General features: G+C 32.6%; 1 protein-coding gene across 3 annotated transcripts; it reads left to right on the top strand.

The window, feature by feature from the left end:
• The first annotated feature begins 5048 nt into the window (after positions 1–5048).
• On the top strand, positions 5049–11819 carry LOC126706280 (sucrose synthase). 3 transcript variants are annotated; one of them, XM_050405682.1, is made up of 14 exons: positions 5049–5191; positions 7426–7558; positions 7742–7868; positions 7995–8146; positions 8360–8552; positions 8698–9033; positions 9145–9240; positions 9343–9516; positions 9640–9756; positions 9869–10035; positions 10122–10346; positions 10437–11000; positions 11090–11228; positions 11549–11819. In XM_050405682.1, exons 2-14 carry the CDS (start codon positions 7461–7463, stop codon positions 11579–11581), a joined length of 2421 nt encoding a protein of 806 aa, XP_050261639.1. In that variant the 5' UTR covers positions 5049–5191; positions 7426–7460; the 3' UTR covers positions 11582–11819. The 3 variants fall into 3 exon arrangements, with proteins under 3 accessions (XP_050261639.1, XP_050261640.1, XP_050261638.1); XM_050405681.1 differs by lacking the exon at positions 5049–5191 and adding an exon at positions 6501–6620; XM_050405683.1 differs by lacking the exons at positions 5049–5191; positions 11090–11228; positions 11549–11819 and adding an exon at positions 6500–6620 and having other exon boundaries at positions 10437–11004.
• The last annotated feature ends 1466 nt before the right edge of the window (positions 11820–13285 follow it).

Below are 13285 nucleotides of genomic sequence, written 5' to 3'. Positions count from 1 at the left end.
AAGGTAGTGACAAGTAAAAGAGTGCACTCACAGGCAACGGCAGGGGCAATGCGGTTAGATATCATATTTTTAATTGAAAGTGTACAAAAAACATTTGTTTTCGTTTGAAGATTATAGAATGACGGCACTTTTTTAAAACCACGTTTTTAAAATACAAGTTTAGGTGAGACAGCTATTGGTTAATATCTTGAATAGATAATAAAGAGCTGTTACCAGATATTGACGTTATAAATTGAAATTAAAAAAAAAAAAAAAAAAAAAAACTACTGTTTTAACATACAAGTTACACTTTTTTTTTTTTTTTTAGTACATACAAGTTACACTTTTAAATTACTTCAAATTAAGCTGATAATTTCACATATGACATAGTTTTGTCCATATAGATAGGATAAATATATTTACATATTGAAGATGAAATTTCATATGAATAGTTTAAATCTATTTCTTTTTTAGTGAAATTTTATCTTTAAGAAATGTGAAATTGCATATTCAAGATGCAATTTGGCCATCTTCTAAGGTTTAAGATTTAAGTACAAACCCACCTACCCCATGGCTGAAAATAAGTTTTCAACGGTTGGTTGAAGCCAAAATTGCAGCTAGTTTGGCATGATTGGACAGAAGGGGTATAAAGGTTTTTCGAAATCACTAATGCTGCAATGCGGGGTTGGAAGATAGAAAGGGAGATATACATTTCAATCATACAAAAAGTTGAAGTTGCACCTAAAAAAAACAAGTAAAATACTAAAGTTGCATAGTAAAGAATAAAGATAAGATTTTATTCAGCCAAAAAAAAAAAAAAAGATAAGATTTCATGATCTGATTTTATAAAAATGTGAAATAACTAAAGTGAAAATGTACCTTGAATGTACCATTTAAAAAAAAAAAAAAAGTAAAATTACATATTAAAAAAAATAGGGTTTCAAAAAGGGTGAAATAACAAAAAGTAAATTGCATTTTCAAGATCGATTTCAACTCTTCTTGCAATTTTATATCCAATATGTGATATCATCCTATTTACAAAAACAACACTATCATGTGTGTCATTGCCAACTCAACATAAATTAATCCCATTATTATTAAGATGTGATTTCACTTGAATTGGCATTTTGAAAATACAAGTTAAAAAGAAAGTGTTTCTCAAGGTAAGTTTCACCTAACAAGTTTTTTTTTTTTTTTTTTAATACACTTTTTAGATTAAAATTATTACTTCATGCCATGTCATTCTACAACTACATTTCACAATTTTTATAGTCCTCTCAAGTTTGAATATGAAAGCTTCCAAAACAGAGGAAAATAGAATAAAATTCTAGGTTCAACTTAAATTTGGACAATACCTAACTTAATGACGAATTGAAAATGGGCCCAAGAAATAGTAATCAATCAACCTGTCCGAATTGGACTTCTCCCAAACCTTGATGACAAGACTAAAAAATTATCCTGTGCAAGACAGGTCAGCATGGTCCCTAGCCCCTCAAAGCAACGAATACTATAGGCAGCCCCACAGCCACAACAATGGGCTTACTCTCTGTCCCCATTTTTGATGTGGCGGTTGACATTCTTGGTCAAGAAGGGCACCATGCCAAACTTAATTAACATATAATTTTTGTTAGTAAGACCCATTTTTGAAAGCCGCAGTCCAAGCACAGAGCACATGATTATGCATCTAAAATCTGTGTCCTGTGTCCCAAAAACCACAAATGCAAATTCTAGGATCTAGCCAATGGATTTTGAAGTAGCAGCTGGTCTCTGATCACTCAGTTTGAATCAAAAAGAAGGCTGCAGCCAAGTTAATGAGTTCACGTTACGGTTGCATTCGAGGTAAGCTTATATTGGGTGGCTTTTTCTTTTACTATTTTTTTTTTTTTTTTTTTTTTGATAGGTTTCTTTTACTATTTAGCGTGCGTTTGCATACCGTAATTTCAGTGTTTGCGTTTGTGTTTGGCTGATCCTAGGGCACTGGTCATGGACTAGTCAAATTACACAAAATGTGTGAATAGTATTTTGTTTGTTTAAAAAATATTTTGCTATAGTGTTTTCAGTAATAAGTTTTTAATTTTTTTGTAAATAAGCAGTATCTAAACCGATTCTTAGTTTATTTTTACTACTGTTCATAAGTCTCATTACACTTTTTAGTACTATTTATGTGTCATACAGTACTATTTCAATTAATTTTTAACTTTATCTAATTTAAGTAAAACTTTTTTACTTATTTAAGTTAAATACGTTTATAATTTCTTACACTCAAACCCAAGACAATTAAAAGTTGTTTAGTCTTAATAGTCTTTAATACTCTTTCTGTCGGTGGCATTAACCACTTGCAATGTCAAACATCCAGAACATTATTTCTGCAAGGAAATATACTAGAATACAATGAATATTCGTATAGATAAACCTTGCTGAGCTGTACTCAACTATTGTTTTCATGGGTCCCACAATCTACGTGTATAAGTAGGGACATACAAACAATATCTAAAAGTCCTGCTCAGAAAGACTCAGCTCAGCTCCCACGGTTACCTCACCATCCAATCGTATTAAGCCACGTCATCATACAGAAAAAGGAGATCTGATAATTTGTTCTGTTTCACTTTCCCAACATAATGACCCCCCAACCGTACGTACCTCTACTGTTGCGGTGTGACTTTCAATCACAGAGCCACAGATATTTCCATTGCATAAAGAAAAAAATAATAAAAAAATTAAATATCTTAATTACTATTTTTAAAGTAAAATCAGTAGCATTTAAAATGGCACTATTTGTGCCGTCATACATGAAGACGCACTTCTTTTACTCACAACCCGCCATTTTATATGATCTTAGTATTATTTTTATTTTTATATCTTTAACAAAAATAAAACATTATTACTTTTTATATTGTAAAAATCAATTTCAGGTAGAATGGTATTGTTGTTCTTTATAATCGTATTGATACACTAATAATTTTTTTTTATTTTTTTTTATTTAATGAATGTGGGATTGGAACTTTAAGGGCATGTTTGGTAGACTGTAATAGACACTATAATGTAATAGATATTCCTATGGCATAACTATTCGGTTGTTTGGTTATGTTTTTATTACAATGAATAGTTATTTCTTATGAATAACTATTCTTCAAAATGAGGAATAATTATTCCTTATCAAAAGTACTGAATATCTATTCCTTCAGCTTATGTAATAACTTTTAAAATTTTTTTCCTAAAAAGCCATTAGTTGTCACATCTTCAAAAGAAAAGAAAATAAATTTTCCTCTTGTTTATTATTAGCACTATTTTGAACATCCTAAAATAAGTGTATTTTAGGAAATTTGACTTAAAAATGATTTAATTACACCTTCTTTTTATACTCTACTAAATTGTGGATGCATATTTAGGATTCTATTCTTAAATGGTCACCAAACTAATGAATAGTAATACTTATTACATTCTAATTTAATGTATTCCTTATAATACTTATTCCTATTCCCATGTAATAATCATTACAGTGTACCAAACGTGCCCTAAGTTTTTCATTTAGTGAACAAGAGACTTTATCAATAGAACTAACTAAAACTCATTAAAAATTCAAGTGTAAATTTCACTAACTTAGAAGTTTTGACTAAAGCCAAATATGTACTCTATTTCAAAATTGACTTATTTAGTCCTTAAACCCGACTTTGTCTTTAAGACAAAAAAAGAAAATAAATAACCGATTTAACAGTATTTAGAGATGGCTTCAAAAAAAAAAAAATCAATTTCAGGTAGAATGGTATTGTTGTTCTTTATAATCGTATTGATAAACTAATCAATTTTTTTTTTTTTTTTTTAATGAATGTGGGATTGGAACTTTAAGTTTTTTATTTAGTGAATAAGAGACTTTATCAATAGAACTAACTAAAACTTATTAAAAATTCAAGTGTAAATTTCACTAACTTAGAAGTTTTGACTAAAGCCAAATGTGTACTCTATTTCAAAATTGACTTATTTAGTCCTTAAACCTGACTTTGTTTTTAAGACAAAAAAAGAAAATAAATAACCGACTTAGCAGTATTTAGAGATGGCTTCAAAAAAAAAAAAAAAAAAAAAAAAGTATTTAGAGATTAATGTTGTGTTTGGTATTAGCTTAAAAGGTTTTTTTTTTTTTTTTTTTTACTATTTAACTTATTTTTGCTATTATTTATGAAACTTATTGTACTTTTTAATACTATTAATGAGTTCCACTATACTATTTTTTTTAAAATTAGATGCTTTTAACAAAAAAAATTTCAATTAAATAAGTTTTTCTCAAAATGACTCTAAGTTGACTTTATCGACTAAATTAATTAGTTTTAAAATGTCTTGATCTAATTAACATTAACCCTAGTTTTTATATATTTCTAAATGACAGAAATGACCTTGTAAATAATGACGTTGCTTACGATAACAGCGTCACTTTTTGGAAAAACGCAATTCCTTGTCCTTTACCTTGTATGCTTCACCAATTATGCATTACAAAATATAATTAATAGGCTCAAAAACCAGTTATCAGTTCGTCACCTAGGAAAGGAAAAAAAAAAAACCCGAAAGAAGCAAAGCAAACTATGGTTAAGTCAAAAGACAACAGGAGCCAAACCAAGGTGCACCTTAAAAAAAATGCATGTGCCTCGTAATTGATAAAAAAAGTATGGGACGGTTTAATAACGTTGCTGTAACAATGTTATTTATATTTTTTTAAGATGCGTGTGGATAAAAAATTATAAAAATACATATTTATTTATTTTTATTTTTCAGCGTACAAAAATATTACTATTTTTTATGTATAAAAACTAATAAGAAAATGATTTAGTAAATGACAAAGGGAATTAATTAAAAAAAATAAAAGTAATGAGTACGTTGAAGGAAGTGGATAGGAAAAAGCTTTTTCACATGGAAAAAAGTTGGGTTAGTGAAAAGCGGTATTGTGATACTAACAATGCAACCACAGGAAGGTATAGCGGTAATAATGGCTTTTTTACACGAAAACAGAGGTGGTACAGCTCTAGAAAACACCAAACAGGTCCCTCAATTTTTTAGTATATAAGGATGTCTAGGCCTCACACTTTAATCACCACCCTCCGTGCTTTCCTTTCATTCTTTGCATTCTTGCGTTTGCTTCATCTTTTGAAGTTTTGAAGCTCTGTCTTCATTTTCTCTCTTTTTTTTTTCATTCTCATTGTGGCATTGTTGGCATTGTCCCAAGGTAAAATCTTGTTGCTTTACATACTGTATATTTTATTGTTAGTGTTAGATCCATATGCTACAAGATTTTATTTTAATGACTTTGATACACTATATGTTTGTTTATAATATCTAAGTCCGTCCAAGGCTAAAAATGTTCAAATTAGGTAGCATATTCGTCATGGATAAAGGACCTTCTAAATTTATTTACTTATATTATGAATTGTGATTGTGATTTTTGTTTTTTATTATAATGTTTATCATGATTCAAGACTCCAACGTGTTTGTATTTTTTATTTTTAAGACTCTACTCTATACATGTCCCTACGCATAAAGTAAAAGGTGCAAAATAAAATGGTATTTGTACAATGCCGATTTGAGAGGGTCAGATTTTAACCTTGGCTACCGCGTGAATCCATAGGCTGGGGTCTAAAAATTCTAGCTTGTGATCATCACCTTTTAGACATTTCACCAATCACGTAAAATCACACAAACACCAAACGAGAGAGAAACTAGGCCCCACCACATTTTCTTTTGTAGCTTCTGGGTTCCTTCATGGGCCACCCACTGCCAAATTACCGTAAATTGTTTTCCAATTACAATTAAATTTTCCTTGACTGAAAAAAATATTTTCCTGTCCTGGCTTGGGGTCCAAGGATCTGTCAAAATGACAATTTTTTTGACCCTCACGCCTCCCATTCCCACAGATATTTCTCTTTTTAACTTTTATCTTTACGTAATCTTAGCTCATAAATTACACGTAATCTTCGGTGGATTACAAAGATAAATAAAATGGTTTAGGCTCTGTTTGATATCACTCAGACACATATTTTTAATTTTTAAATAATATTATATATATTTTTTTGTTCACATTTATTTTTTCAAATAATAATTTTCAATTTTTAAATACATGCACTAACATCCCCTTAATTTTAAAAAAAAAAAAAAAAATCTTATTTAGTACTATTAATATAGAAGAGTAGATACTTTATTTTACATTTATTTTTTAATCAAATCTAGGAATACTTACTGGTTTTTGAAGTAAAACCAGTCAATGACAAAAATGTAATTGTGGTAAAACTAAAACCTGTCATAAATATTTTTACAGATAAGCACCGCTCTCAAAAAAAAACGCAACTCCGTCTGTGTATAACTGTATAGTATATACCTTCCATTTCGTTTGACCTGTGAAATTTATTTTATGTCAGTATTTTTACCAAAATACCCTTATCCCCCGAATCAACGGTTGAATGTCCTATGTCCCCACCTTTGGAGAATTTAGACAAAAGTGAAAGGGAATATATCTTTTTTTTTTTTTTTTTTTTTTTTACCGTATCAGATGGTTTTTGTTACTTTTTACCATCTTTATTTCGCGCTCCATTGTCTATAAATGTAGCCAAAAACACTCTTATTGCACCACCACCCTTTCATTTCTCCTCTCTGTTTTTCGGGTACTGTTATTCTCTTTGATTTTTCTTCTTTCTTCTTTCTTTTTCTCTTTGTTGTTTCCAGTTATACTTTTCAAATGTTTTTGATTTTTGTTTTCAATGAGAGAAAATTTTTTCTTTTCTTTTCTGGGAAAAAAACTCTTTTCTTAGTATTTTGTTTTTGTGAGCTTGCTAGTTTTTGATCTAGTGTCTTTATCACGCTTCTCTTCAAGCTAAAGAAGCTCCGTCTGATCTTTTCTTTTTATAGACATGCATATGCTTATTTTAGTCTCCCTAAGCGAAAATGTTTACAATGGATCTGCTCTGCACTTTTGTTATCTGGCAAACCCTACTCCTATGGCCATGGACATGGATGGTTGTGAATTTTTTTGGTGATCTAAGCGAAGTTTAGCACATAATAATAAAATCAATTAATAAATTAATTAAGAGAGTGGTCACGCTCTTAAAAGCCACTAGAGAAAGATCGTACTGTGCATAGATAGATTCATACGAATCAACTCTCTGAGAACTGGTTTTAGACGGCAAATATAGTTGAACAATAAACCTCTATGTTTAATATTTTTCTATGTAGTTGGTGGGGATGTTAGGTTTTGAAATCTACTAGCCTCACAGGATTAATATATATAATTTTTTTTTTTTGCTTTTCGGAGTTTGCGTCTTTGACTTTGTTTATGAGGTTTATCCATCTTCTTCTTAATTTAATTATATTGTCTTAAATTTTTTGGATAAAGTTGGATCTGTGCTGAATATTACTTAACACAATCTTTGTTTATTGTTTATGTTTGTGTCTCTGTCTCTGATCTAGCAGTTTAAGGTTTTTGTAAGAATTTTAAGAAGTTGGCCATGGCCGGAAGTGCTCTGACCAGAGTCCATAGCCTCCGTGAGCGCTTGGATGAGACCCTCTCTGCTAACCGTAACGAAATTGTCGCACTGCTTTCAAGGTACTTCATGATCTAAGTCTTTTTCCATTTTGTTTTAGTATAGGTTGTGAATTTTGTGATCATTATCATACGAGGTGTCTCAAGAAAAAAAAATGGTGACAATTTTAGAAATCAGAGAAAAATAAAGTTTGACAGAGTGTTTGGTTAAATTATTGAACATTATTATTACATGTGGTGTTGTAGGATTGAAGGCAAGGGAAAAGGAATTTTGCAACACCATCAATTGATTGCTGAGGTAGAAGCAATCCCTGAAGCTAACAGGAAGACACTTTTGGATGGGCCCTTCGGTGAAGTTTTGAGAGCCGCTCAGGTTGGTAACAGTAACACAGAATAATAGATCACATTCTGTTTTGGCTTGTGCTAATTTTAGTATAGTTTTGTTAGTTTCATGCTGAATTTTGCTGTACTTAAAAACTTTTTTTGTGGTAATATATAGGAAGCCATTGTTCTGCCTCCATGGGTTGCCATGGCTGTTCGTCCAAGGCCTGGTGTTTGGGAATACATAAGAGTGAATGTCCATGCTCTTGTTGTTGAGGAGTTGCGTGTGCCCGAGTACTTGCACTTCAAAGAGGAACTCGTCGATGGAAGGTGACTTTACTTGCTTTTCTTGTGTTGTTTAGGTTCTGTTCTGTATTTTGCTTATTACATGTGGCCGACATGACTAATTTGTTGAGGATTTATACTAGACCCAAAAATTTAGGGACCTAAAAGGATCTTTTGTTGTTGACTCGTTGTTAATTATTTGGGTATCTAAAATCTTTGCTATATATGTTTATTGATGTCAATAATTTGAATATGCAGTACCAATGGGAACTTTGTGCTTGAGTTGGATTTTGAACCCTTCACTGCATCATTTCCCCACCCCACTCTTTCAAAGTCCATTGGAAATGGCGTGGAGTTTCTTAACCGTCACCTTTCTGCAAAGCTCTTCCATGACAAGGAGAGCATGCACCCACTGCTTGAATTTCTCAGAGTTCACTGCTACAAGGGCAAGGTCTGTTTCAACATATTCTGTCTTTGATCCACATTGTTGAAAATAATAAGTCATATAATCTATATATGTATGCAAATTATAGCAATAATTACTTGGAAAACCTTTTGAAACTGAATTGTATTGCTTCGATGCTGTTTCTCTGCAGACCATGATGCTGAATGACAGAATTCATAACGTAGATTCCCTCCAGTATGTACTTAGGAAGGCAGAGGAGTATCTGACTACACTTGCCCCTGAAACACCTTATTCCACGTTTGAGCACAAGTTCCAGGAGATTGGTTTGGAGAGAGGCTGGGGTGACACCGCTGAGCGCGTACTAGAAATGATCCAACTTCTTTTGGATCTTCTTGAAGCTCCTGACCCGTGCACCCTTGAGACATTTCTCGGCAAGATCCCTATGGTCTTTAACGTTGTAATCATGTCTCCCCATGGTTATTTCGCCCAGGATAATGTGTTGGGATACCCTGACACTGGTGGCCAGGTTAGACTTACAAGCCTAATCTGTCATGTCTAACTTCAAATTGGTTGTGTTGTGTCAATTTGTTTAGGTTGAGACTAACTTGGGCTTGGACTATTTTTGTTTCACATCTAGGTTGTGTATATCTTGGATCAAGTTCGGGCCTTGGAGAGTGAGATGCTTAAGCGTATCAAGCATCAAGGCTTGGATATCACCCCCCGAATCCTCATTGTAAGTCTCGCTTAGGTTTTGTGTAAGAATTTTAGCTCATAAATTCGTATAACTTTGTGACTATTTACTCTATTTAATGCTTAATTTTATTTCTATACGCAGGTCACCCGACTCCTCCCTGATGCAGTAGGAACCACATGTGGTCAGCGTCTTGAGAAAGTATTTGGGTGTGAGCATGCAAATATTCTTCGAGTTCCTTTTAGAGATGAGAAGGGAATGGTCCGCAAATGGATCTCAAGATTCGAAGTTTGGCCATATCTAGAGAATTACACCGAGGTAGACTTTAATTGTAGTGCTTTTTGGGGCGTATTGCTTTTTTACTTAAATTTAATGGTATCATTGTGTCTTTGTGGCCTTTGTCTATGAGATCTAAAGTTGAACAATTTATTTTATTATTAGGATGTTGCACAAGAACTTAACAAAGAGTTGCAAGGAAAGCCAGATTTGATCATTGGAAATTACAGTGATGGAAACATTGTTGCCTCATTGTTGGCCCATAAATTTGGTGTTACACAGGTTTGTCAGGACATCCTTCTTATCTCTTGTGATTTTTACTGCATGTGATCATCAGTTTTGCTTTGCAACCTAAAATGTTGAATAAGCTCTCATTTTTTCCTGTCTTTTTCAGTGCACCATTGCTCATGCCCTTGAGAAGACAAAGTATCCTGAATCTGACATTTACTGGAAAAAATTTGAGGAGAAGTACCACTTCTCTTGCCAATTTACTGCTGATCTTATTGCCATGAATCATACCGATTTCATTATCACCAGTACTTTCCAAGAAATTGCTGGAAGGTGAGACACTCCTCTTATTTATGGTATTTATTCTTATCATCAATCATTGCTTTGAGGCTAACATTGTTACCCTTTCATGGTTTTAGCAAAGACACCGTTGGTCAATATGAGAGTCACACTTCTTTCACCCTTCCCGGACTTTATCGTGTTGTTCATGGGATAAATGTGTTTGATCCTAAATTCAACATCGTCTCCCCTGGAGCAGATATGGATATTTACTTCCCCTACACTGAGGAAAAGAAAAGGTTGACAGCTTTCCACCCCGAAATTGAAGAGCTCCTTTACTCCTCTGTGGAGAATGAAGAACACTTGTGAGTTTTTGGCTATTTTGCCTTTCCTTCTATTTCCACTTTCTATTTCTAAGTGAACAAATTTTTATTCATATATTGCTGTCTTAACAGGTGTGTATTGAAAGACAAGAACAAGCCTATAATCTTTACAATGGCAAGGCTAGATCGTGTGAAGAACATAACCGGACTTGTTGAGTGGTATGGCAAGAATAAACGTCTTAGGGAGTTGGTTAACCTTGTTGTTGTTGCTGGGGATCGGCGAAAGGAGTCTAAGGACTTGGAAGAGCAAGCTGAGATGAAGAAAATGCATGCTCTTATTGAAACCTACAAGTTGAATGGCCAGTTTAGATGGATTTCTTCCCAGATGAACCGAGTGAGGAATGGTGAACTCTATCGGTATATTGCTGATACAAAGGGAGCCTTTGTGCAGCCTGCCGTATATGAAGCTTTTGGGTTGACAGTTGTTGAGGCCATGACTTGTGGATTGCCAACATTTGCTACTTGTAATGGTGGCCCAGCTGAGATTATTGTACATGGTAAATCAGGCTTCCACATTGATCCTTATCATGGTGAACAAGCAGCCGAGCTCCTCGTTGGCTTCTTTGAGAAGTGTCAGAAAGACCCTTCTCACTGGGACCAAATCTCTCAGGGAGGATTGAAGCGGATCTATGAGAAGTAAGTGAAACTGACTTTCCCCTTCACACTTGTACTATTGTTTGGTACTGTTTATAATCAAATATCTGATTCTTTGCTTTGTTCCATAGGTACACATGGCAGATTTATTCCGAGAGGTTGTTGACCCTTACTGGGGTTTATGGCTTTTGGAAGCACGTGTCTAATCTGGATCGCCGTGAGAGCCGTCGTTATCTTGAGATGTTCTATGCTCTCAAGTACCGTAAGCTGGTAAATTTCTTTCTAGTATGAATAATTTCACTTTTGTGTTATTAATCTACCAAGGTAATTCTTGAGGTGGATTTGAAAATTTTAGCTCACCATGGTTAATCTACTAGTTTATATGAGCATACACTTGCACCGCATATATTTCTTACTAGAAATGTGTCCTTCAATCTTCATTCGCATGTTAGTAATAGTCTTGATTTCCTCTCCTTATAAAAGAACAACATTGATGAACCATTCCTTGGTTCTTTTCTCACATTCCTGCTTTCATAAATGAGATATTTGTTGTTCTAGTTTTGATTCAATTTTCTTGTTTAACATTTCAGGCTGAGTCCGTCCCTCCTGCCGTCGATAATTGAAATTGAAATTTGAAGGGTAAATAAAAAGAGGCAGCATTGGGCTTGAACAAGTTGAGTTTTTTTCTGAATTCTGAGGAAATAATGGCCATGGTTTTCGAGATATGTGATTAAAAATAGGATTAAGCTTTTTATTTTTTTTTTGGTTCTTTTTTGCTTGATGCTTGCTGGGAATGTTTGAACTTGGTATTAAGCCACATCCATTTTCCATTCAATTTAAAGTTGTGATGTTTGAATTTTCTATCTGCTGTAAAATGTATTTGTTTTCTTAGTTTCAATTATTTCCTTGTTATGGAAATGAATCAAAGATCATTTTTTCCTCTGCTTCTATGTTAATTTAAATGGAAAATAATGCATAAATGGAAGACTTGAAGGTTCTGGAGGAATTTAAAAGCATGGTCCATTGCTTTAGTGTTGCCAACAGAGCTTGTGTACTAGAATAGTATAATAAAGAAAAATCAACTATTAGCTTTGTACCATTGTCAATTTTATCATCCACCCAACCATGTGGATTCGAGCTTAAACCATTAATTGTTTGTCTCTTACCTTCGTGTGTACATGGTTCACAAAAATCTAGCCTTCCTTTTGGCAAAAGTCGAGTCTCTCAACCTGTGTGATTGGTTCACAAATACAAATGCTCCTTTTTCTGGCAAAAGGAGTAATTGATTTTGTTTACTTTTTTTAGAGAATGGTCGGAGCCTCGGAGGTTGTTGTACATGAGTGTGGTCCACAATCTATCCATTTCTCTCTTAAACGCAGAGAGACAACCTTCCAGATTTTCAACCTACTACCTAACATTCTTGTTAGCGACCTTCCAGATTTTCAACCTGTTACCTAACATTAATGTTTTTCACCAAGTTTAGGGGTAACGATTTTTATAATTTGTTCATAATTATTGAATTATCGAGTTGTGACACTTGTATCTTAGTCAATACAACCAAACGTGTGTACACATACATACACATATATATAAGAAAATAGTATTTTGTGTTGTTTGAAAATGAGAGAAAAGATAAAAAATAGTATTTCACTCTATGTAGGTCTTGCTTAGACTCTCTCTCTCTGAGAATGAAAGTATTTTTCTCGTGTATTTTGAACTCTTTAGTCTTCCCATTGTGAATTCTATTCCCATATTTTAGAAATTAATTGTGTACATCAAGAATACTTGTAATTGACAAAGCCTTGAGTGTTTTTCACGCCCACAATAATATATATTATATTATATTATATATAATAATAAAGGAAAATAATATATCGAGTACAAAGAGATAATAATTAATATATTATATTATATTATATCATATATCAATGTTATTTTTATTTATAATAATTAATATTTTTTTCTTATCTAATAAGTACAAAGAAATTCTATTTTAAATATTATGTACTGAGGGCATAAGAATAAATTTATATAAACTACATTTTCTATTCTTTCACTTATCTAATCAACTAAACAAAAAAGATTTCCATCTCTCAATTTTTTCATCCCTTCAATCAAACATAGGTTGGAAGAAAACTAAATATATATATATATATATATATATATTTATATTTTTATCTTTTTACAATTTTCTATCCTTGATCCCACTACCACTAATCATAATATATATATATATATATATATATATATTTTAATGAGTCATTCACTTGTTTAATAGCCACATAATGGGATAAAAAGATAGATTCAAACATGTTTGATGTCAAATT

This window comes from Quercus robur, chromosome 11 (assembly GCF_932294415.1).
Source record: "Quercus robur chromosome 11, dhQueRobu3.1, whole genome shotgun sequence".
In the NCBI taxonomy this organism is placed as follows: domain Eukaryota; kingdom Viridiplantae; phylum Streptophyta; class Magnoliopsida; order Fagales; family Fagaceae; genus Quercus; species Quercus robur.
This window is presented reverse-complemented; position numbering and strand designations above follow the sequence as displayed.

What these genes read in the sequence shown, in the direction of transcription:
- LOC126706280 (XM_050405682.1), top strand. Translation starts at nt 7,461, where the DNA reads ATGGCCGGAAGTGCTCTGACCAGAGTCCATAGCCTCCGTGAGCGCTTG. An exon ending in GTGGAGAATGAAGAACACTT is followed by an intron (nt 10,347 to 10,436) that starts GTGAGTTTTTGG and finishes CTGTCTTAACAG; the next exon opens with GTGTGTATTGAAAGACAAGA. An exon ending in TTGAAGCGGATCTATGAGAA is followed by an intron (nt 11,001 to 11,089) that starts GTAAGTGAAACT and finishes TTTGTTCCATAG; the next exon opens with GTACACATGGCAGATTTATT.